The sequence below is a fragment of the Microcaecilia unicolor genome, chromosome 10, assembly GCF_901765095.1.
Source record: "Microcaecilia unicolor chromosome 10, aMicUni1.1, whole genome shotgun sequence".
NCBI lineage: Eukaryota > Metazoa > Chordata > Amphibia > Gymnophiona > Siphonopidae > Microcaecilia > Microcaecilia unicolor.
The window spans coordinates 90,609,441-90,635,992 of NC_044040.1; the positions used below are offsets into that span (position 1 = coordinate 90,609,441).

General features: G+C 45.5%; 1 protein-coding gene across 2 annotated transcripts in view; it reads right to left on the reverse strand.

Moving 5' to 3' along the window:
• Window positions 1-26,552, reverse strand: part of DENND11 (DENN domain containing 11) — a 408,291-nt gene that overhangs the window by 107,021 nt on the left and 274,718 nt on the right. For both annotated transcript variants that reach the window (XM_030215839.1, XM_030215840.1), the window contains exon 8: window positions 24,968-25,036. In XM_030215839.1, the coding sequence (XP_030071699.1) occupies window positions 24,968-25,036 (69 nt within the window). The remainder of the gene's footprint in view (window positions 1-24,967; window positions 25,037-26,552) is intronic.

The following is a 26,552-nucleotide window of genomic DNA, read 5'->3' on the forward strand; positions in this document are numbered from 1 at the left end:
AGCAGTCCAGCAGAGAGAGCAGGGGTGTAGCTACGGTTGGGCCGCATCAGGCCCACCCACTTTGCCATGCTCCTCCAATTAGTGCCAGTCTTCTACATGCCAGTTAGGTTGCACTGGGAATGCACAGCCTTTCAGTTTTGCTGCAGCGGCCTCAGCCACATGCAGTTAGGTAGCCGTCAGGAAAATCAGTAGCTCTCCAGACAGTCTCGTCCTCTTACCTGTGGCAGTGCGGTAACTTTCTTCATTGTTTTAGTCCGGGTCAGCAATGTTGGGTGCTTTAGCGCCGCTGCTGCAACAATGCTGTGCTGCTCTCACTGCTGAGTCCCGTCAGTCTCGCTATTTCAGGACTCCTACCTTGCCTTACTCCCCTCCACCCTGTGCTCCCGCGGCACGCACAGAAAAATCTGCATCCTGTGCTGTGGCTCAGTTGCCGGGTTTCCTTCACTATGCACTGGAAGCAGGGCTAGAGAAGACATTACTGGGCCCTTGCTGGATCAGCCTTCAGTTAAGCCCCCCAACCAGCCAGGCTTCAGCAGTATCCCAAGGCCCACAGCTCCATCAAGGCAAGCACAGGAGCAAGCACACAGAGAACAGGCTGCAGTACTCTCTGAGTCTGCATCTGCTACCACCTGCACACAAATTAGAGAAACTCAAGCCCAGCTGCCCAGGTAAAATAAATGTTTTTACATGTACGCTGAGTGTAATGCTGGTGGTGGGCTTCTGGGTGGGAGTGGGCTCTTTGCTGCATAGGGGAGAAAAAAAGGTATATTTAATCATTGATTATATCTTTTTTCTCCCTAGGCACCACACACCCCACCCCCTTCCATAAACTTGCAGACAACCTTGCTAAATATTTCAATGAAAAAATCGTAAATCTACGCAAAGCCCTACCTAGGAACAACATGGACATAGAAAACTTCATTAATGGTCTAGACCCAAACCCTGGTGAATACCCTGACCGAATATGGTCAAATTTCGCCCCCCTCAGTGCCGATACAGTCACCCAGGCAATTAAAAAAATACTCCAGTAGCCACTGTCAACTGGACACCTGTCCCAGCTACCTAATACAATCTGCCCCCCATCGCTTCATAACAGATCTCACATCCCACTTAAACTTCATGCTACAGCAGGGTACCTACCCTAAAGAAAAAGGCAACATCCTACTCACCCCAATACCAAAAGACACCAAGAAAAAAAAAAAACAGATGACATTACCAACTACCGCCCAGTAGCATCTATCCCATTAGTAGTCAAACTAATGGAAGGTCTGGTGACCAAGCAACTCAACGACTACATAAACAAATTCACTATACTACATGAGTCACGATCAGAATTTTGACCCCTACACAGTACCGAAACAGTACTACTTAGTCTCCTAACCAAATTCAAGCAGGAAATAGCAAGACAAAAGCATTCTCCTCCTCCAATTTGACATGTCACATGCATTTGACATGTCAAGTGCATTCGACATGGTCAACCACAACATACTACTAAGACTTCTAGAACACTTCGGAATCGGTGGCAGTACTCTTAATTGGATCAAGGGCTTTCTAACCACAAGAGCATATCAAGTGAAATCAAAATCAAACATATCATCACCGTGGAAACCAGACTGCGGAGTAACGCAAGGATCACCACTATCACCGATCCTTTTCAACCTCATGACGCCACTAGCCAAGACCTTATTCACCCAAGGCCTTAACCCATTTATCTACACTAATGACGTTACATTATATATCCCTTCAAACATGACTTGGCAGAAATCACCAACGAAATCAAGCTCAGCTTAAACACCATGAACTCATGGGCTAATACATTCCAACTAAAACTCAATACAGAAAAAACAAACTGTCTCATCATCTCATCACAATGCAATACATACAAACCCACAAGCATCAACACCCCAGGATACACCCTCCCTATCTCAGACAGCCTGAAAATCCTCGGACTAACAATTGACCGTAACCTCTCACTTGAGACCCAAGCGAAATCTACCATAAAGAAAATGTTTTTCTCAATGTGGAAACTCAAACGCATGAAACCATTCTTCCCGACGGAAATATTTTGAAACCTGATATAAACAATGGTACTAAGCCACACAGACTACTGTAATGGAATCTATGCGGGATGCAAAGATCAAATCATAAAAAACCTTCCAACCGCTCAAACCACAGCAGCCAGGCTTATATTTGGAAAAACGCGTTTTGACAGCACCAAACCACTCAGAGAAAAACTGCATTGGCTACCAATCAAAGAACGAATCACGTTCAAAATCTGCACGACTGTTCATAAAATCATTTACGATGAGGCACCTGGATATATGACAGACCTTATTGACCTGCCAACCAGAAATACCACTAAATCTACACGATCATACCTAAACCTCCACTACCCAAGCAACAAAGGACTCAAATATAAATCCACCTATGCATCCAGCTTTTCCTACTTAAGTGCACAACTATAAAAATAGTAAAAACTATGCCAGACGACCTTAATTTCCGGAAATCACTAAAAACGGTCCTGTTCAAAAGAGCATCCCCCACCGACCCAACATAAAAATACATGGACACCTGCGACGCAATGCAACCAAAGAACATAAAGGACATTACCTGACTCTTCCTCCCCTCCCCCCTCTAAGTTCCCCCAATTACACCTACCTTACATGTACACCTTATCTACCACATCATCACCTTGAATTCTTTCGTACCATGTATTTGTTCAGACTGTAATTGGCTAACGCTGTAACGGTAATATGTAAGCCAAATTGAGCCTGCAAAAAGGTGGGAAAATGTGAGATACAAATGCAACAAATAAATAAAAAATAAACTCACCAACAACAAATTTTAATGTTGGTGGCTTTCTGGGTGGGGGTGGGCTTAGTGCCCAGGTTAAAAGTTAAAAAAACAAAACAAAAAACTTTATATTATAATAATGTAGGCAGGTATCAGGGTGGGGATGGGCTCTGCAGTGCCCAGGACATTAAAAAACAAAAGATTTTATATTTAATGCTGGTGTGCTTCATAGCTGGCGACAGTTCTCTTTTGCTGCTCAACACTGGCACTCATTGCATGCTTGGCTTTCACACATGCGCAGGAAAACGGAGCATGACCTGGGGGCCAGTGTTGGGCGCCTATGAAGAGCTACCGCCGACTGTGAAACTGTGTTGAAGAAAGTCTTGGTCACATTCAAGGAGGTTTCCAGCTGGTGGGGGATTGGAGATCCCCGCCAGCTCAGATATTTAAAGGTTTGAGTTGGGGGAGATGAGATGTGGCGATCACTTGCCCACCCAGTTTCCCCAGTGGCCCACCCAAAATCTTAATTCTGGCTATGCCTCTGAGCGAGAGAGGTGCTATCCAGTCTTTTGCATTGAGTGTCACATGTATGATTATCTCCCAGTTGGTGAGATGTCATATGTGCGTGCCCGATGCAAAGAGCTCCTAGCTCTCAGAGAACATGTCCGTTCTCTTGAGGCTAGAGTAGCAGACTTGGTGGAGCTGAGGAAGACAGAGAGGTACATAGAGGAAACCTACAAGGATGTTGCAGAGATGTCCCACCTCCAGTCTGGTAGCCTCTGTGCTACCTTGGAGGAGGGAGGTCTCCTAGAAGGAGAGCATCACCCTGGTGAAGTAGGAAGTACTCCTGTAGCCAGGACCTGCCCACCAGGGGATGTACTATCCTCTCGCACCGAGGATATGTCTCCAAGTCCTGCACGGGAGGGAAGGGATAGGACAGCTGTTGTAGTTGGTGATTCGATTATTAGGCATATAGATAGCTGGGTGGATTGTTGTTACATTTGTACCCAGCGCTTTCCCACTCATGGCAGGCTCAATGCGGCTTACATGGGGCAATGGAGGGTTAAGTGACTTGCCCAGCGTCACAAGGAGCTGCCTGTGCCTGAAATGGGAATCGAACTCAGTTCCTCAGGACCAAAGTCCACCACCCTAACCACTAGGCCACTCCTCCACTCACGGTGATGATGGACATGAGGATTGCCTGGTGATTTGCCTGCCTGGTGCGAAGGTGGCGGACCTCACTTGTCACCTAGATAGGATTTTAGATAGTGCTGGGGAGGAGGCGGCTGTCTTGGTACATGTGGGTACCAATGACATAGGAAAATGTGGGAGAGAGGTTCTGGAAGCCTAATTTAGGCTCCTAGCTAGAAAGATCAAATCCAGAACCTCTAGGTTAGCATTTTCTGAAATGCTACCTGTTCCACACACAGGGGCCAGGAGACAGGCGCTCAGAGTCTCAATGCGTGGATGAGACGATGGTGCAGGGAGGAGGGTTTTAGATTTGTTAGGAACTGGGCAACATTCTGGGGAAGGGGGAGCCTATTCCAAAAGGATGGGCTCCACCTTAACCAGGGTGGGACCCGGCAGCTGGCGTCGGCATTTAAAAAGGAGATAGAGCAGCTTTTAAACCAGAAACGGGGGAAGGCCAACAGTCGCTCAAAAGAGCATGGTTCGGGATAAGGTATCTTTCAAATATATCACCAAAACAGGGAAGATAGGGTACCCTGATAGTGAGGTTGCAAAAGAGACCGTAGTAGATCAGGTGTCCTTAAATAAAAATAAAAATCAGACAAAAGATTTCAAATTAATACTGTCAAGTACTGAGCCTGATGTAAAAAAGAACAACAAACAGTTTGAAATGTCTATATGCGAATGCCAGGAGCCTAAGAAATAAGATGGAAGAGTTAGAATATATTGCACTAAATGAAAAATTAGATAGAATAGGCATCTCTGAGACTTGGAGGAAGGAGGCTAACCAATGGGACACTGTCATACCGGGGTACAAATTATATCGTAGTGATAGGGTGGATCGAATTGGTGGAGGGGTAGCTCTGTATATTAAGGAGAGCCTTAAATTAAATAGATTGAAAATTCTGCAGGAAACAAAACACTTCTTGGAATCACTATGGATTGAAATTCCACGTGTAAAGGAGAAAAGGATAGTGATAGGAGTGTACTACTGTCCGCCTGGCCAGGATGAAAACGGATGCAAAAATGTTAAAGGAAATTAGGGACGCAAACAAACTGGGAAACACAATAATAATGGGTGATTTCAATTACCCCGATATTGACTGGGTAAATGTAACATCAGGGCATGCTAGGGAGGTAAAATTCCTTGAGGAAATCAAGGACTGCTTTATGGAGCAGCTGGTACAGGAGCCGACGAGAGAAGGAAAAATTCTAGACCTAGTCCTTAGTGGAGCACATGATCTGGTGCGGGAGGTAATGGTGATGGGGCCGCTTGATAACAGTGATCATAATATGATCAGATTTGATATTAGCTTTGAAGTATACATAGGAAATCAAATATGTTAGCATTTAACTTTAAAAAAGGAGACTATGATAAAATGAGAAGAACAGTGAAAAAAAAAAACTTAGAGGAGCAGCTGCAAGGGTCAAAAATTTACATCAGGCGTGGGTGCTGTTCAAAAACACCATCCTGGAAGCCCAGGCCAAATATATTCCGCATATTAAAAAAGGAGGACTGAAGACCAAACGACAGCCAGCGTGGTTAAAAAGTGAGGTGAAGGAAGCTATTAGAGCTAAAAGAAAATCCTTCAGAAAATGGAAGAAGGAACTGACTGAAAATAATAAGAAACAGCATAAGGAATGTCAAGTCAAATGCAAAGCGCTGATAAGGAAGGCTAAGAGGTACTTCGAAAAAAAGATTGCGTTGGAGGCCAAAACATATAGTAAAAATCTTTTTTAGGTATAATAAAAGCAGGAATCCAGCAAAAGAATTGGTTGGACCGCTAGATGACCGAGGAATAAAAGGGGCGATCAGGGAAGACAAAGCCGTAGCAGAGAGATTAAATGAATTCTTTGCTTCGGTCTTCACCAAGGAAGTTTTGGGTGGGATACCGGTGCCAGAAATGGTATTCGAAGCCTACGAGTCGGAGAAACAATGAATTTTCTGTAAACCTGGAGGATGTAATGGGGCAGTTCTACAAACTGATGAGTAGCAAATCTCCTGGACCGAATGGTATTCATCTCAGAGTACTGATAGAACTGAAAAATGAACTTGCTGAGCTATTGTTAGTAATTATCCTTAAAATCGAGCGTGGTACCGGAAGATTGGAGGGTGGCCACTGTAATGCCAATTTTTAAAAAAGGTTCCAGAGGGGGAGTCACGTGATGCTGTAGAGGGAGAGAGATGTGTTCTCCTGCTCTCTGGGGCCCCGAAGTCTGTTTTTGCTCAAAAACCCTGAAACAGAGTTAAAATTGAGACTAACTGCCCCTCGAGATTGATCGGTTAATGGACACGTTTCTAGCGACGCCGGCGAGAACAATGGCTAGTAGAGGCACAAAAAAGGAAAAAGAAAAAGTCTTGAGCGGCGGAAGACAACACGGAGATTAAACAGCCGGCAGAGGGGCCGACCTTTTTGATAGAGCAGCTGATGCAGCTAACTGCAGCAGTGGAAAAAGCAATGGAAGGGAAATGGGAGAGGTTGACCAGTCAAATTACAAACATAGAAACTCTAATGGCAGAGACTACACAGAGAACCGGAGAACTGGAGAGAAGAGTATCAGAAATGGAAGAAGAACTCACTCCGATGGCAAAGAGCATGAAGCAGATGGGCATAAAGATTGCAGAGTTGTCCAAGAAGATTGACGATCTTGAAAACAGATCGCGGAGAGCAAATCTCAGATTTGTAGGCATTCCAGAAACAGTGGGGGACAGAGTGCTGGGGTCTGTACTCGAAAAATGGCTTGCCTCCAAATTCGCCTTATCAGATCATGCAAGGCCATTGTTCCTCGAACGAGCACACCGCGCGGGAAGGAGGCAAGATGGCCGTCAGACGTCCAGGACAGTAATTCTAAAGGTGCATAATTACATCCACAAAAATGAAATACTGCAAGGATATAGAATGAAAAGAGAAAGCACCAAGTATGATGGACATCTGGTACGAATATATCAGGATTACTCAGCACAATTATAGGACAGATGCAAGCAATTTATTCCGGTGTGCAAGCGGCTGCATGAAATCAAGGCGCAGTTCATGCTGTTATACCCAGCGGTCCCTAAGGATCAAGCATGAGGGCGGAAGGAAATCCTACAATAAAGTGCAGGAGGCAACTGATTTTGTGAGAGACATGGAGAACAAACGCGGACTCAATAACTCGGACAGTTCAAAGGGATGAAAGACTAACAGAGAGTACGAAGAATGGAGTACGTTAGTGCAAAGAAGGTGAATACCTATGAAGTTTATGTTTGAGTTAATATGGGGCTTTAGTAAAATTTAATAACTGCAGAGGGCGAGGGGCCCCAAGCTTTGCAGTGACTCTAAGCCTACTGCAGAATGGGTAGGCGATGTTCAAGACAGAGGGTGCAATGAAGGGGGGTGGGAGGGAGAGGGAGGGGGTATAGATGAGAGCAAGAGTTGGGTTAGGTGCAAGAACAGTAAATCGAGGGTATGGGGATTTTAAACATCAGGTACCTCACTGTGTCAAGTGCAATGAGACACATACGAGTCTGGTTAACAGGACATCAGGGTTTCTCGGCCACCCTAGTGGAGTCCTTGGCCATCCCCAACATGCACCTTGGCTGGCTAATACACACAATGTGAAAGAAAACAGAAATTGAGATTGGCACAAACCCTCTTAACGGCAGCCAGGATGACCTGGAAATGGCTGTGTAGGAGGCATGGTTTTTTGGCAAAGGCCACCCCCTTTCTGCCGCTGTATCAGAACCCAGACTTTTTAGTTGGTACAGTGTCGAAAGTGTTTGCAGAATGGAGATTGAAGGGGATCCACTATGTACATCAGCTGGTGGATGAGGAAGGCAAGATGAGACCCTTTCAAGATCTACAGCAAGAATATAAAATAGAGGCTAAGGACTTCTTGTCATATGCTCAGATACTACTGTCATATGCTCAGATACAGAATTATGTCATCTCACTGGGCTGGATTAATTTATGTGAAGATGTGCAGGAAACGCTCAGTACCGCGCTTACACTGGGATCCCAGAATGAAGTCCCTTTGAGGTTTCATCATCGACACCTGCTGGACACTACAGAAGATGTAGACTATAGGAGGTGGGCGAAAGTGTGGTCTGGTGAATTAGCGGTTGAGGTGACAGCCTGATACAGAGCTTTGTACTTTCCATTCTAAGTAATTCACCATTTACCAGATACTGGGAGTTACAATACAAATTTGCACAACGAATGTACATATCCCCCTATAGAGCCCATAAAGTTAGACTTTGGAACTACAGGGGCGTGCCCTAAATGTGCGAAAGACTTGGCAAATTTAGACCATATGTTTTGGTCCTGCCTGAGGGTGATCGGGTTTTGGAGACGACTGCTTGAGGAAGTCCGGAGGTACTGGGCTCGAAAAGTGCTGGTGCAGCCCCTGATTTTGTTTGATGCATTTAAGTACCCAAAACCTGCTCCGCCCAGATTCCGCAGGTTCCTTCAGACGACAGTTTTAATGGGGAAAAAAGTCTATATTACTGTGCTGGAGAGAGGAGACGGGACCCTCCGTAAGCCAGTGGAGAACCTTCATGATTGAACTGCTGAAGCTGGAAGAGATGTGGAATAAGAGACCTTACGTCCCTGGAGGGCAGGCGGTGGCAGTGGACATGGAGCAAGTTTTTGGACACGTTACAGCCAGTGGCAAGGAAGAAACTACTTAACTGGCACCATACCTAATAGGACATTTAAAGTTGACTGTAATTAAAGGAGGGAGGAGGGGGGGCGACAATATGGTAATTGGTATAACTACAGTAGCGTTATCTGAAATGTACTCATGGAACTCTATGATCACGTTCGAACACAAGTTTGGGGATCCGGGAGATGGAAAGGGAAAGAGGGGGGAGAGTAGAGGAGGGGAGGAAGGGGGAGATGGGGGGAGGAAAGGGTGGGTATGTAACTGAACAAATTAACATGAAACTGTTGTCTGCATTGTTTATTGCTGTTCAATAAAAATATTTCAACATAAAAAAATGTATAAAACCAAAAAAAAAAAAAAAAGGTTCCAAAGGATATCGGGGAAATTATAGACCGGAGAGTCTGACGTCGGTGCCAGGCAAAATGGTACAGACTATTATTAAGAACAAAATTACAGAGAATATTCAAAAGCATGGATTAATGAGACAAAGCCAACATGGATTTAGTGAAGGGAAATCTTGCCTCACCAATCTACTGCATTTCTTCGAAGGGGTGAACAAACATGTGAATAAAGGTGTGCCGGTTGATATAGAGGCATATTTTTAAAGCACTTAGCTTTCCAAAGTTCCATAGGTTCCTCCTTGGATGGAACTTTGGAAGGCTAAGTGCTTTGAAAATGAGCCCCATTGTGTATGTTATGCTGATTCCACTAGCAAAAGCATATGCGCCCGGTATAAGAGACTTGGAGAGGCTAAGCCTCCCCCCTGCTGCAGCAGAATGGATCAGCTGTGGAGTCCAGCTGCTCTGAGGAGATTAAATTGTTGATTTACCTCTAACCTCACAGCAGGAGCTGCAGTGAAAGCCCTCTAGCAGTTGTAGAAACTGGTTTATGGTTTGTTTACCTTACTGCTGGGAAAGCAGGGGGGTTGGCTGGAGGTGTCCTGAGTTGCCAGGGAGATATTTAAGCAGGATGACTTCCTGACCTGCACTGAGGACAGATAGCAGCAGAACAGACTTCATCACCTCACCTTCTCTCCTACCCTCTTCCTCCCTCTTGGCTTTTAATCTCCGTCTCTTTCTTCCCTCCATTTTGCCTTCCCCATTCCACCTAAATACCTCTCGCCTTCGACGCCTTCGTGGCCACACCTCTCCTACTCTCCTCCGCTCTCTTTTACTCCTTCTCTTACTCTCAAGCTGGTGACATCAATCCCAATCCTGGCCCTCCTCACCAACTATTATCCAAACTCTACAGATCTCACCGTGACCTCTCTAACCTCATCTCTATTCCTCTACTCCCCTCCTCTTCTCTGCCCTTCTCTTGCGCCCTATGGAATGCCTGCTCTATCTGTAACAAACTCACCTATATCCAGGACCTCTTTATCTCACGTCACCTCCATCTGCTCGCCATAACAGAAACCTGGCTCTGCCCTGATGACTCTGCTTCAGTTGCAGCCCTGTGCCATGGCGGTTATCTATTTTCACATACTCCTCGCCCTGCTGGCCGTGAGGGCGGTGTTGGACTACTTCTCTCTCCCTCCTCCAGATTTCAACCCCTTCCACCTCAATCTCACTGTTTTTCCTCCTTTGAAGTCCACTCTATCCGCCTTTTCTCTCCTCTGCCTCTTCGAATAGCGGTCATTTATCGTCCCCCTCATAAGTCCCTTTCATCCTCTCTGTGACTTTGACGCCTGGCTTGCCTTCTTCCATGATCCTTCCTCCCCCTCTCTCATCCTTGGTGACTTTAATATTCCTGCTAATGATCCTTCCAACTCTTATATTTCCAAGTTACTCGCTTTAACGTCCTCCTTTAACCTCCAACTATGCTCCACCTCCCCCACTCATCAAAATGGTCACTGTCTTGATCTCATCTTCTCCTCCAACTGTTCACCTTCTAGTTTCCTTGCCTCTGATCACCATCTTATAACTTTCACACTTAAATCTCCTCCCTCCCAGTCCCATCCTATCTTATCTAATTTATCTAGGAATCTTCACGATATTGACCCTTCATCTCTATCCTCCCATGTTTCAAACCTCCTCTCTACTGTGGCACCATCCACGTCTGTCAATGAGGCTGTTTCTTCTTACAACAATACTCTATCCTCTGCCTTAGACACTCTTGCACCTTTGATGACCCGCCCTGTAAGGCGTACAAAACCCCAACCTTGGCTGACTTCTAATATCCGCTACCTACGCTCCTGTACCTACTCCGCCGAACGCCTCTGGCGGAAATCTCGGGCCCTTGCTGATTTCCTACACTTTAAGTTCATGCTGACCTCCTTCCAATCTGCTCTTTTATGTGCCAAAAAGGATTATTATATCCAACTTACCAACTCTCTTGGCTCTAATCCTTGACTTCTCTTCACCACATTGAACTCTCTCCTCAAGGTGCCCCCTCCCCCAACTCCCCCTTCATTATCTCCTCAGACCCTTGCTGAATTCTTTCACAACAAGGTTCAAAAGATAAACCTTGCTTTCTCTACCTCACCACCTCTCCCTCCACTAGTCCGTTCCCATCTCTCTCCTTCCCCTCATTCCCTTTCCTCCTTTCCTGAAGTTACTATTGAGGAAACTACACTTCTCCTTTCTTCCTCAAAATGTACCACCTGTTCCTCTGATCCCATTCCCACCCACCTTCTTAATGCCATCTCTCCTGCTCTTATTCCTTTTATCTGTCACATTCTCAACCTCTCACTTTCCACTGTGACTGTCCCTGCTGCCTTTAAACATGCTGTGGTCACACCTCTCCTTAAGAAGCCTTCACTTGACCCTACTTGTCCCTCTAATTACCGACCCATCTCCCTCCTTCCTTTTCTCTCCAAATTACTTGAGCGTGCTGTTCACCGCCGCTGCCTTGATTTTCTTTCCTCACATGCTATTCTTGACCCACTACAATCTGGTTTTCGCCCTCTCCACTCAACCGAAACTGCACTTACTAAAGTCTCCAATGACCTATTACTGGCTAAATCCAGAGGTCAATATTCCATCCTCATTCTTCTTGATCTTTCCGCTGCTTTTGACACTGTCGATCACAGCATACTTCTCGATACCCTGTCCTCACTTGGATTCCAGGGCTCTGTCCTTTCCTGGTTCTCTTCCTACCTCTCCCTCTGCACCTTTAGTGTTCACTCTGGTGGATCCTCTTCTACTTCTATCCCTCTGCTTGTCGGCGTACCTCAGGGTTCTGTTCTTGGTCCCCTCCTCTTTTCTATCTACACTTCTTCCCTTGGTTCATTAATCTCATCCCATGGCTTTTCCTACCATCTCTATGCTGATGACTCCCAAATCTACCTTTCTACCCCTGATATCTCACCTTGCATCCAAACCAAAGTTTCAGCGTGCTTATCTGACATTGCTGTCTGGATGTCTCAACGCCACCTGACATTAAATATGACCAAAACCGAGCTTCTCATTTTCCCCCCCCCAAACCCACCTCCCCGCTCCCCCCGTTTTCTATTTCTGTTGATGGCTCTCCCATTCTCCCTGTCTCCTCAGCTCGAAACCTTGGGGTCATCTTTGACTCTTCTCTCTCCTTCTCTGCTCATATCCAGCAGATTGCCAAGACCTGTCGTTTCTTTCTTTACAACATCCGTAAAATCCGCCCCTTTCTTTCCGAGCACTCTACCAAAACCCTCATCCACACCCTTGTCACTTCTCGTTTAGACTACTGCAATCTGCTTCTTGCTGGCCTCCCACTTAGTCACCTCTCCCCTCTCCAGTCGGTTCAAAACTCTGCTGCCCGTCTCATCTTCCGCCAGGGTCGCTTTACTCATACTACCCCTCTCCTCAAGACCTTTCACTGGCTCCCTATCCGTTTTTGCATCCTGTTCAAACTTCTTCTACCAACCTATAAATGTACTCACTCTGCTGCTCCCCAGTATCTCTCCACACTCGTCCATCCCTACACCCCTTTCCGTGCACTCCGCTCCATGGATAAATCCTTCTTATCTGTTCCCTTCTCCACTACTGCCAACTCCAGACTTCGCGCCTTCTGTCTCGCTGCACCCTACGCCTGGAATAAACTTCCTGAGCCCCTACGTCTTGCCCCATCCTTGGCCACCTTTAAATCTAGACTGAAAGCCCACCTCTTTAACACTGCTTTTGACTTGTAACCACTTGTACCCACTCGCCTCCACCTACCCTCCTCTCTTCCTTCCCGTTCACATTAATTGATTTGATTACTTTATTTATTTTTTGTCTATTAGATTGTAAGCTCTTTGAGCAGGGACTGTCTTTCTTCTATGTTTGTGCAGCGCTGCATATGCCTTGTAGCGCTATAGAAATGCTAAATAGTAGTAGTAGTAGTGTATCTGGATTTTTAGAAGGTGTTTGACAAAGTACCTCATGAAAGACTCCAGAGGAAATTGGAGAGTCATGGGATAGGAGGTAGTGTTCTATTGTGGATTAAAAACTGGTTAAAAGATAGAAAACAGAGAGTAGGGTTAAATGGTCATTATTCTCAATGGAGAAGGGTAGTTAGCGGGGTTCCCCAGGCCTCTGTGCTGGGACCGCTGCTTTTTAACATATTTATAAATGACCTAGAGATGGGAGTAACTAGTGAGGTAATTAAATTTGCTGATGACACAAAGTTATTCAAAGTCATTAAATCGCGGGAGGATTGTGAAAAAGTACAAGAGGACCTTACGAGACTGGGAGACTGGGCGTCTAACTGGCAGATGACGTTTAATGTGAGCAAGTGCAAAGTGATGCACGTGGGAAAGAGGAACCCGAATTATAGCTATGTCATGCAACGTTCCACTTTAGGAGTCATGGACCAAGAAAGGGATCTAGGTGTCGTCGCTGATGATACATTGAAACCTTCTGCTCAGTGTGCTGCTGCGGCTAAGAAAGCAAATAGAATGTTAGGTATTATTAGGAAAGGAATGGAAAACAAAAATGAGGATGTTATAATGCCTTTGTATCACTCCATAGTGCCACCGCACCTCGAATATTGTGTTCAATTCTGGTCGCCGCATCTCAAAAAAGATATAGTGGAATTAGAAAAGGTGCAGAGAAGGGCGACGAAAATGATAAAGGAGATGGGACGACTTCCCAATGAGGAAAGGCTAAAGGAGCTAGGGCTCTTCAGCTTGGAGAAAGAGCGGCTGAGGGGAGACGTGATAGAGGTCTATAAAATAATGAGGGGAGTGAAACGGGTAGACAGGAAGTGTCTATTTATGCCTTCCAAAAATACTAGGACTAGGGGTATGCAATGAAGATACAATGTAGTAAATTTAAAACGAATCGGAGAAAATTTTTCTTCACTCAACGTGTAATTAAACTCTGGAATTCATTGCCAGAGAATGTGGTAAAGGCGATTAGCTTAGCGGAGTTTAAAAAAGGTTTGGACGGCTTCCTAAATAAAAAGTCCATAGACCATTATTAAATGGACTTGGGGAAAATCCACTATTTCTTGGATAAGCAGTATAGAATATTTTGTACTTTTTTGGGATCTTGCCAAGTATTTGTGACCTCGATTGGCCACTGTTGGAAACAGGATGGTAGGCTTGATGGGCCTTTGGTCTTTTCCAGTATGGCAGTACTTATGGGTACAGATGGCTACCAAAAACCACCACCATTAAAGGTCAAAGCTTTAAGGGACGCCTTATTGAGTGGCTCAAAGGACACACTGCTAGCACTTTCAGCACTAAATTCAGATTTGATAATGGGATCACCAAACACACCATGGACCCAAATGTGACACCCCTTTAAGAAACTGCCCCCATATCTAGGTAAGCCCCCAAGGAGATCCCTTCCAGGCAACTATGGAAACAAGACAATATTGTGACCTAAACCTCAAGGAAGCTAGGGATAAATCTGCTTGTCGAGAAGAAAAAGAATGGGCTCAAAAGAGTTCCCAAATCCTAACCACACCCCAAGCCTGCCAGACCTTTATGTAGGATAGAGAGATAGATCACTCCCTCTTCACATCCTTTACGCCTAAAGCACAATCTCTCATGGACCAGACTACAAGAAAAGAGAGAACGGGGCCCCACAACAGCAGTGCTGTGACCTAGACGAGCAGAAGGCTGTCCCCTTTCCAAAGGCAGATGAGATCCATGTAGCAAAGTCACCTAGGCTAGTTCAGGACCACCATGATTACCAATCCAGGATGAGATAAAACCCTTGGTAGCATTCATCTTAGTTATCAGCCAGGTCTGCTGTGGGCCAGGTTTGTAGGCCCTATAGACCCGGACACCTTCCAGTTACCTTGGCGTTCACCCTCATTGCCATGAGATCCTTGGCCAGCGTCTCCCAGGAGGAAGGCCTTGGATGATAGCTCCCAGGTCCAGGGCCTGTCTACTCAAAAGTATACCAGAACATTCTGCACACCCACTATTTAGGCCACAGACAGCGTCTGCAAATGAGATCACTGGAACATTCCTTGTGTCCCCTTGATTTATATATGCCACCATGGCATTCTCAGAAGAACAGCCTTACTGCTTTCCCCTGCACCAAGCTCTGAAAACATACATAGTACCCTCCTTATTGCCCAAGCCTCTAACCAGTTCCTATACTAGCCTTCTCAGAGCACAACAACATGTTCTCCAACCTAGGAGACTGGCATCAGTTGTCACAACCAACCATTCCGGAGCTTTCAAGATCTATGCCCTTCTCCAGATTGTGGTCCTGAAGCCCACCACCTCATACTGATGGGATCCCCCACTATTCATAGTAGTCACTTCTAATACAAAATTGGGTCTGAGATGATCATTGAGAGATAAAGGATCACAAAGGACAAATGTTGGCCCACATCCACAGTACTAGGTCCAGAGTCAGTGTCATGGAGAACAACAATGGAGAGAAAACAGCACCAAGGGCTTTCAAGCATGGGATAAATCAAGAGATTTTATTAAAGAAACCTGACACAAGCTGTGTTTCAGCTAACTTTGCACCTGTGTCAGGGGTCTTGACACTTGAGTGATATTTAAAAAATATAAATAAAACACGTCAGTAAAAGCATCAAAACAAATCCATCACAGCATAGATCTGTTTAAACCACAGCAACACCGAAAGCGGTGACATCACGCTTAGCAATGGCGGTGTGAGAGAACAGCTCCACACGCCAGCGCCGAAGATCGATAATATATAACTGCTTCTTGCGCTATAAGAGAGTGCAGACTCAACATACGTGTGTTGGAGGGCTTGCGGTGCGCAGTGATGGCTGGAAAGGAGATTGCGGGACCCCGTAAGTCCTTAAAAGACTTCACTTATCGGCCTAGCCAGACAACGGACAAGATGGCGCTTGCAGAAGAGCGCGGTAAAAGTACTAACGCTAGACGCGGTGTCTCACCCGATGAGAGTGCAGCGGAGGGTGAACTCTCGACGAAAGATTTCTGGGCATTGCTTGAGGTGATCCGATCGGATATTAAAGGGATCCGCGAGGATTTCGCGACCCTAGCAGCAGACCTCCGCGGCGAAATTACAGAAATGGGAAGACGGGTGGAGGAGCTAGACGACCACGTGGAGACCCAGCAGGAGGCCTTGAACACCATGGAAAGTACATTGAAGGAGCAACAGGCCCTATGCAGGTCCCTGAGTGAAAAAGTGGAAGATCTGGAAAATAGGGGAAGGAGATCCAACCTTCGCATTAGGGGCATCCCGGAGCAGGCAGAATATCTGAACTGTGAGCAGGTCACACAGCAAATAGCGAGCATGCTGCTGTCTGAAGAAGGGCAAGAGGTGGCCCCTGAAACAATTACAGAGCTCATAGATTACTGGCGCAGATGAAAGCTAATGTATCCCGGGATATAATTGCTTGCTTCTCAGAATACAAGGTAAAAGAAGCGATACTCCATAAGGCACGAAAAATGGAAGTGCTGCAGTGGGACTCCTTCCCTATTGAACTTTATCAAGATTTAGCCCCTGCCACATTAAAAAGGCGAGCGGAGATGAAGAACTTTACTAGATATTTGCGTGATAAAGGGATTACTTACAGATGGCAGCATCCATTTGCTTTGGCATATAATCAAGAAGGAAAATGGAGTCGGGTTGCTAACGTGGAGGAGGCATGTGCAACATGGCCAGAGGAAGAGGCGCCCATGGAAGACCTGGAGGAGCATAGCAGATCGGAAGCGACCTCACGGCCGGCAAGGCAGCGTTGGACACGAGTGGCGAGAGGCAAGGGACGCCTTACCAGACAGCTATCCGAAAAGAAGCTGCCATCACCACAAAATAATATAACTCGATCCTTGAGCAGGAATATTCAATAGGTGTCTGGTATGGTCTGATTACATATGGGAATGTATGTTGGGGGCAGGTGGGGGAAACAGTATTGTGGTTACATGAATATGTGGGGAAGCTGAGGGCATTTTCTGTCATGTGGTTAGTCACCGTTCTCAAACATTAGAGGTGGGATAAACTTGACCCATTGGTTGAATAAGGATGGGGGGTGGGGGGTGGGCTAGGGGAGGGATATGGGGTATCTCAGGAAGAAGCTAGTAACACACACTGGCATCATAGACAGAGCTGGACCCTTGGAGTGGATATTAGGGCTGTTGGCAATAGGCCCCCATGACAGAGCTTACTTGCTTATCCCTTAACACACGTGGTCTTAATTCCCCGTTAAAACGCAAGAAGTTATTCCGAGAGGCAATGCGGGTGGATGTGGATGTCTTATTTATACAAGAGACACATCTGCTGCCCCGGCATGAGCATTTACTGCAGCATTCTAGATATCCGCACCAGTATTTGGCATCTAACCGGCAAACAGCAAAAACAGCGGGAGTGGGGATCCTATTTAAGCAAGGGCGCAATTGGGAGATACAGGAGGTTAAAAAAGATTCAGGGGGCAGGTATGTGATTGTGGTATAGACACTTGTGGAGCACACCTATACACTAGTCAAATCTATGCCCCCAATCATTTACAGGGAGAATTTTATGACTCACTTAGTACTCAACTCTCACGACATGTGCAGGGAGAGCTATTGCTTGGAGGGGATTTCAACTTGACGATGGACCCTGTTCTGGATAACTCGAAAGGGATAGCTGGCTATGCTCAAATCAGATCGGGATAAACTGCTCCAGTTTCTGAATCAATGGGGGCTGGTAGATATTTGGAGGGTGCTACATGGGGGGGGGGGGGGAGAGGGATTATACATGCTACTCCGCCCCCCATGATACCTACTCAAGAATAGATATGTGGTTGGGAAGTACGGGTGTGACACTTCAGGCGGAGTCCTCAGAGATACATACAAGATCCTGGTCGGACCATGCTCCCATTTCTATAGTACTATGGGGATTCCGTATGACGGCTAGACATAAGAGATGGCAATTCCCTGATGGAGTGTTGGATGATCCCAAAAATGTTCAACGAATCACAGAAGAACTTAGGGAGTTCCTGCGGTTTAATGATACCCCGGGAACATCACCAGAGATTTTATGGGAAAGTCTGAAGGTAGTGATCAGAGGGACCATATCACATCACTGCAATCTTTTTTATAGAAAGACCATAGGGAAAAAGAAACAGCTCTAAGACAAATGGTACAACATCTAGAGCTGCTGGTTAAGCAAAATCAGGCTACGCCCAGACAGCAAGAGGAATTGTATAGATCCAGAGTGCAGCTCTTAGAGCTGGATCTTAAGATTATTAAGGAGCAGATGCAGCCGACGCAACAGGAATACTATGAATTTAATAATAAAGCGAGTAAAATATTAGTATATAAATTACGGCAGCTCAGGAGTCGAAATGTTATTGGGAGAGTGAGAACGGAAGATGGGCAGATCTGGGACCAAATAGAAGACATTAGGAGAACTTTTGTTGACTATTACCAGAAGCTTTATCAGCCAGAGGAGAATGTAGCTAAGGAAGTTATACAGACTTACCTGAACAAAATAGATATGCCAAGTTTGAGGGGGACAGAACAGGAGATGTTATCAGCACCCATAGAACTGGAGGAAGTGACTGCAGCAATCAAGGGTTTGCCCAGTGGAAAGGCCCCGGGAGCAGAAGGGTACAGCAATCGATTCTATAAATGTTTTAACTCCCTCTTAGCACCCATTCTACATAGAGTGTTTAATGCTATTCAGGCCGATTCAGGGCTTCCACGATCTTGGAGATTAGCGGAGGTGGTATTAATACTTAAACCACATAAGGACCCGCAGAGCTGTGGCTCTTACTGGCCAATATCTCTGCTGGGGACTGATTATAAGATCCTAACCACAATTCTGGCCAATCGGTTGCAAAAAGTGCTGCTGCGTCTGGTCCATGAAGACCAGTCAGGGTTTATTGCGAATAGGCAAACCTTTGATAATACCAGAAGAGCACAATATATAGGGGATAGAATCAAACAGGTGGGACATCCGGCGGTCTTTGTGTCATTGGATGCCGAAAAGGCGTTTGATAGAGTGCTGTGGCCCTTTTTGTTTGAATTATTGCGAAGGGTTGGAATAAGCGGACAATACTTATGCTGGGTTGCAGCGCTCTACCAACGGCCTCTGTGTCAGCTGCGGATAAATGGCACAAACACTGATCCTTTTGAATTGCATAGGGGTACAAGACAGGGCTGTGCCTTATCCCCGCTCTTGTTCGCACTAGCTAAGGAGCCTTTAGCAATTATGATTAGAGAAGATCCCAGGGTACAAGGTTAACGAATAGGGAGATATGAAACAAAACTAATGCTTTATGCAGATGATGTTCTGCTGACGCTGTCGCAGCCTGAGAGTTCGTTACAAGCTGTGATGCAGATAATTCAGGGGTATGGCCAGGTTGCAGGTCTAAAAATTAATATTCAAAAGTCTGAGATCATGCCAATACAGTGCCCAGATTAGCTGCAAGAGAAACTACAATCCTCCTTCCCTTTTCAGTGGTCCTCTAGATATATTAGATACCTGGGGGTGAACTTAAGATACTGGGGATCTATTCTGGGAAAATTTTATCCCTAAACTACGAGAGCTTTTGCAAGAGTTGGAGAGATGGGGAGGGCTGCACAAGTCGTGGATGGGTAGAATAGCAGCAGTAAAGATAACATTGCTTCCCAAGCTGTTGTACTTATTCATGGCTGTGCCAGTTTCCATACCACATACCTTTTTTCACACACTTAACAAGAAAATGTTTGCTTTTATTTGGCGTAAAAGGCCCCCTCAAGTGACAAGTAGTATCCTATTTCAGCTTAGGAAAGATGGGGGCATGGGGGTACCTAACTTCAACCTATATTACAGAGCTGCCCTATTCCAAATGCTATCCACTGTACAGAGGGGCCCGACTAAGCTAGGGACTTATGCAGCGCAGTGGGGACTGAAGGGGGTGCCATTATGGGCTGTAGCATGGCTTCCACTACCGCTGTTGCGAGGCCTCCTATCGGGCCTGAGGGGTCAGATGAGGGTGGTTCTGGGGGAATGGGCACGATGTAGAGCAGCCTGGTTTCCAGGGCGCAAATATCATTTGACTACACCTATCATCTATGCGACAGATTTTACACCTGGTCAGGTAGAAGGGGTGTATGGGCAGTGGTCGGCGACTTCCCTACGCTTGCTAGGCCAAATATGGGAAGACGGGAATTTTCATTCATTTAACACATTAAAAGAGGAGTTTGGATTGGGGGACAGGAACAGGTTTTTCTTTATGCAGATCAGGGATTTTGTTCAGAAGAAAGTGAGAGAGGACCTGTCACTAGAGGTCACGGAGCTTGAATTAGCTATGAGATCGGGGGAAGGTAAAGGGGGAATATCACGTATCTATAGAGCTTTGTTACATAAGACTCAGCCATTGGATAAATGCATGAATAAATGGGAGGCTTTACTAGGTACTACATATGAACCAGGGGATAGGAAAAGGATATTCAAACGATTATTGACATTCTCAGTGGCTACTCCTTTGCTGGAAAATGGATATAAAATGCTGTATCAGTGGTATCTGACTCCTAGTCGGCTGGCCCGCATTTATAAAAATGGATCGGCAGCTTGCTGGCGTAAATGCGGGGCAGAGGGCACATTCTGGCACGTGTGGTGGGATTGTTCGGTGATACAGCAGTTCTGGAAGGATTTACAGAACAGACTACAAAACAGGCTGGGGTCTGAGCTAGTGTTCGATCCCGGTCTGTGTTTGCTGAACATCTCGGCCAGAGAGGGCCATAGCTCTTGTCATGGACTTTTAGCCTATATTGTCACAGCAGCCAGGACTCTAACTGCAAAATATTGGAAACAACAGGTGATACCCACCGTGGATCAAGTGTTGGCTAAAGTGGACTATTGCTGTTTAATGGACAAACTTACAGCCCTGAAGTGAGTGGGAATGGTGAGATTTCTTAAAACATGGTCCTCCTATGTAGAATGGCGGGGTCTTACGGGATAATACATATAAACCAAAGGGTCTATAGTACTGGAAGTGAAAATGTATATGTTGAGATACCAGGAGGGAGAGGGGGGGGGGGGCTGTGATGTTGTCTATATGTGAAATGTTTAGATTTCTCTGTTAGCTTGAGTTGATGATCTGTAATGAAAAATCACTAAAATAAAAAGATGGCAAAAAAAAAAAACAGCAGCAACACCACCACTTGCATAATCCCAGAGCAAAGGGCCCAAGATCTAGCCTTGAAGCGACACTCTCCTCCTCCAATGTTTACAGCACAGCTCCAGCTTCCAGTCCTGTAGCTCCTTCAGAGCCATTCCCTCTTCAACTAGGATGATAGTCTTTTAAGTGACCATGGTCACCACTGCACTAACTTGGGGGAAATTGGAGCTTCTCCCTTCTCCTCCAAGACCAGTGGATATAACTTATCCATGGTTCAGCCAATTTAGAATCCTGCCTCAGGCATCTCCACTCTGCTGAGTCATAGCCTGACTTCCAGGTGGACTGGAAAAGCCCTGAAGGGCTTGCAGATCTCCTTGGATGCCCATCTCCTTAGCCAGGGGATCTGCAATGCTGAGGTCCTCTAGGGCCTGCAATCTCATGCTGAATAGTTCTTCCCTCCATGACAGCCTAACCTCCGAGGGGAGCTCTTCAGCAAGGATATCTGCTGAGCCTCTACCCTGACTCCCCAAGTGAACTCAGCCAACCAAGGCCCCATTGGGAGGAAATGGTCCACATGAAGCACTAGAGTAGAGTCCTTTGCTGCTCTGAACCTGCTTCATAATAAATGCCTTGTGGAGCAAGAAAATTAATTTAGGGGAAAATCCATCAAATTCCTCCCCCCCCCCCCCACAAGCCTAACATAGCAAGACCCCTAAGCACATGTCCAGCCACGTCCAACTCTCCCAAGCCTCCCTTTGGGACAAGGGCTGAGGGCTGGCAAATTCACAAGGGTGAACAAAATTGTGAGCTCTCCTGTTCTTTTTTACTTCTAGGCCTTTCCACAAGCTGAATGCCCAGCCCTACTCCCAGGATGTCTTACCCTGCTGCATAGCCTGGAAGACTTGCACTTGCGGTCCCACCTGGACTGTCCTCTCTTCTCCATGGTGAACCCCACAGATATGATACCCCTGACCAGCTTAGCTGGCTCCTCCATGAGGAGTGGAACAATGAAACCTGCACATCTCACCAAGACCCGGAACCTCTGCCTACTCTGATGATCTTTCCCCCACTCCAGCAGGCTAACTACCAATTCAATTGCATTAATCTTGGCATTAACTTTGCCATATCCTGGGGCTTTCCCGTGCACTCCTCTTGGGAAAAGTTGCCAAAGAACTTCCCCCTACTTCTATGTTGCCACAGAGCTCCCCTCCTGCCACGGGTCCAATAAGCTAGCCACACAGTCGCTCACAGTACAGCCTACCCTAGGGACTCATCTACTCACTGCCAACTTGGCGCAACAGGAGCTCCCCCTCCCCATGAGGTCTGTAACAATCCCCACTGTGGACTTTTTTCAGGCAGGAGGCCAGCTCTGAGAGAAAAATGTAGGGGGGGGGGGGAGCAGAAGAGAAAGAAAGGTAGGGAGAGAGGGGAAATAGAAAAAAATAGAGTCAATATTCAAAAGGAAGGCTGACTACTAGCAGTAATACCATAAGACTATTCACTAAAGGTCGTGGCTACCATTTTCTGGCCGGAGCTGCCAAAGGCAGAAGCGAGTGGTGTTCACTCAAACCTGGACCCCCATTAGATCACCAAGGATGTTGATAGGAATGAGGCAGCCTGTTGGAACACTGGAGGGGAGAAGGAGACTGGAGGATCTGACAGATCCCCTTATGAGGGTCCCAGAAGAATACCAGCCAGCACCTGCATTAAGAATTAGTGGCCAGCACATGCCTGGAGAGCCTTAGATCTTCAATGTCGTTGCCTGAACATGGCCCTGGCATCGAATAACAAGATCCTATTTAGCTGGTGATAAGTGTTTAAAAAAAACTGTTGACCACTATTGGCTGAATATAGAAAACAGAGAGAGAAAATGGAAAATAAAGGGAAGAGACTTCAGTGGAGGGGTCCATCAGGCTAGGAAAGGGGCCCAGACTCCTCCTCCTGAGCACAGGACTCACACTAGACCAGATCAGATTGTGCTGCATGGGCTGTCCTTCACCATTTGCTGGAGACAGAAAATACTGAGCTACTGAGGCTGTACAGGGGCTCTTATAGGGTACACTCGTAGCTCATTAGTCTGTCTCCACCTGCTGGCTGAGGGACATAACCCATCAGTTCTGGACTGGTGTGGTGGATAAGGAATAAGTAAATACTTCTTCACTGAGAATGTGGCAGGTTCCTGGAATAACCTATCGGCAGAGGAAGAGTAATAAGAAGGGGTTTGAGAGGTTGGTTAAGAGAAACATAGGGTATTGGTGTCAGTAAACTTGTATGCTTATCTACCTGGAAAAGCACATGACCAATTTATGTGTATGGGGGAATGAGAGCAAAACCAATTTGGGATAGGGAGCTACATCCTGTGGGCAACCAAACTTGAATGTAAGACAGCTGGAACATCTCCTTAGAATAGTGGATTAATGAGACAAAACCAACATGGATTTAATGAAGGGAAATCTTGCCTCACCAATATATTACATTTCTTTGAAGGGGTGAACAAATATGTGGATAAAGGTGAGCCGGTTGTTATTGTGTATCTGGATTTAGAAGGGGTTTGGACGGCTTCGTGGACCATTTTTAGGATGAACTTTGGGAAAGTCCGCTGCTTGTTTCTGGGAAGGTCAGCATGGAACGTCTTGTAGTTTTTTGGGATCTTGCTAGGTATTTGTGGCCTGAATTGGCTACTGTTGGAGGCGGGATGCTGGGCTTGATGGACCTTTGGTCTGTCCTAGTGTGGCAATACTTATAAGTGTTGACTAGAATAACCAGGAAGACTGGATGGGTCACTTATTTTTGTCGTCATGTAATTTAGAGCCCCTTGTTCCTTGCTGTAACATGGGGTAAATCCAGTGCAAATTCAGAAATTCTGTGGGCACGTTTGCATAACTTTATAAAATTTACATTTAATAAGTGAACTAATTTACATTACACTTTCTAACCTTTGTGATGTATCTAGACACATATTTTTTTTATTTTTCACCTTTTTAAAAATTGTTTTATCCATTTCACTTCTAACCTTTTTCTTTGTTGTTCTCTACTTTTTTCTGTCTTCTCTCTTTCATATTTTCTTATCAGTATAGCCCACCAGTTTTCCTCATAAGAGTACCTTTTTCCACTTCCTATCAGCCCTCTACTATTCTTTTATCTGTTCCCTCCTTTTTCTATTTGATCCTCCCTCTGATGTCATCCTTTTCTCCCAGAACCTCCTTCTGCCTTTTTTCTAATGTAATTTCCCATCTTTCATCCTTTCCACATTTCTCTCTTCTCTACCCACATCCTCGAGACTCTCTTTTTTTTTTTCACCTAAGCTCTGCTCCTCTATTTTTTCCCTCTCTCTACCCCAGGAATAACATCTGCTGTCCATTTCCTCTCCTCCCCAAGATGATTATCTTCTCCTTTTCTCTCCCTTCCTCCAAACCCTCAAACCAATATTCTCCTTGCCTCAATCTTCAACTCCCTTAGTTAGCTGAATGTGAAGAGCAGTGCTGAATACTATCTGCCTTCCCCTGCTGTCAGGGTCATACTTGTGTTTTTTTTTTAACAATAGCTATGGGGAGAAGGCAGATACAGTAACACAGAGATACACTTTGTGCTGCATCTACCAGCACTCCTTTGGGTGTCCCATGATTCTGTGGGAATCTCTCTCAGTGGGGTTCTTCACAGCAAGGGCCAGATTTGACAGTTCTAGAGCCTAGGGACCCCCAACTATGATAAGTATAATGGAGAAATGGATAAGAGCAGTAAAAGAAACACTAATATGACTCAGGAATAAACAATAACTAAGACCAAAAAAGGTAAATGGTATCAAAATATTTCAAATAATTTGTGCTTTAAATATTCCCTTAATTATATGTTAAAAAAAAAACAGGAAATATATTCAAAATCAGGGAGGGAAACTCACAGAACAAAGAGATCCTCCTCACAGGAGCCGCAGTCTCCATCCACTTCCTGTGAGTAAATCAACATCTGCCTGAGAAGGAGAAAACACAGAACAGAGACTGAAGATGTAAGCCACATTGAGCCTGCAAATAGGTGGGAAAATGTGGGATGCAAATGCAACAAATAAATAATAAATAAATAAGATGAGAGAAAGACAAGTTAGTAAATGTATCGCAGAAAAGAGAAGGGAAGATTTGGATAAGGCATAATGGGAGCAAAGAATAACAGGCAGGAAAAATGATTTTATCAGACAAGGAAGAGTGAAGCAGAGAAGCAGCATCAGACACTAATGACCTAGACACCTGCAAGAAGAGAACAATTAAATTAACATAGTTCCAGGAACTCCACTTGTAGCCAGAAAAAAAATTCTGAACCAAGTTGTCATTATTTAAAAAGTCATGATGTATCTCAAAACCCTGCATTTCTATGCAGTCAGTCCCAAGGTTGGGAAGAGGATATAGTGGCCCTTCCAAGGTGCACTGCCTAGGTCAAGGATGGGCAACTTTTCTTCCAGTGAGCCACATTAATTGCTCTTGCCTATTCTACAGCCTGGGGGGGGGGGGGGGGGCGAGGGGGGGAATGGAGTAAAAGGCAGATGGATCTCCCTCTGAGCTCCATTTCAGAAGTTAAGGAGGGTTCAATGATCCTCCACAGCTCTCAACACATTCCCTTCCTCGCCCTCTTTGAGAGCCAGATGTAAAAAGCAACACTATTTTTAACATAATGGTTTACTTTTTATCTTCCCACACTAATCTCACCCTTATGCAGTAAGGACTTTAGCTTGGAAAAATCTGCAGTAAGACCATTGGCATGTAATCTCTCTCTCCATATAAAAAATAAACATGTTGAATTAAAAAAGGGCTGAAAAAAGATGCCACCTGAGATGAAGAGTAGACCTTTATCTCTGAGAGCTCGTGGCTCAAGTGGGCCCAGTAGCCACCCCTATGCTATCTGATCCCAGGTTTTCCTCCATCAAGTGACCCATATGGCTGGACCCCCTGGACCAAAAATAACAACCTGATCTGAGGAGGCATCCAACTTTCACTACTGCCACCTTGTAAAATTGTGGCACCTAACCCCCAGTGGTAGCCTTGCTTGGCAAATTGATATCTAGTGGTGCGCCTCAACGCCATTTTACAAGATGCCATGGACAAAAGGACAACAATGAATCACTCCTGGACCAGGTAAGTATTACTGGTCCAGAAGGGTCTAGTAGTATGGAAGCTCTCTGGTCAAAGGCTTCTCTGACTTGAGATGGCTGGGTTAGGAGTGCTCTGGACTAGAGCAGATGCCCCCAGGGAAGGAAGTCTGGGGGTTAGGGTACAAATTTTTTGGAGTGGGAGTCAGAAAGTCCAGTCAACATTTTTTGTTTTGCTTTTTTAGTATTTTCCTGTCAGCCAATCCCTGCTCATGCATAGACAGAAAAGGAGAGACATTTTACTCCCAATGCAGCAACCACTGCATATTACCACATCAGAGAATGCATTTTTTTTCTGTCAATACGCACTTTTTAAACGTTGCACTGGGGATAAAAGTTATTTTAGCAT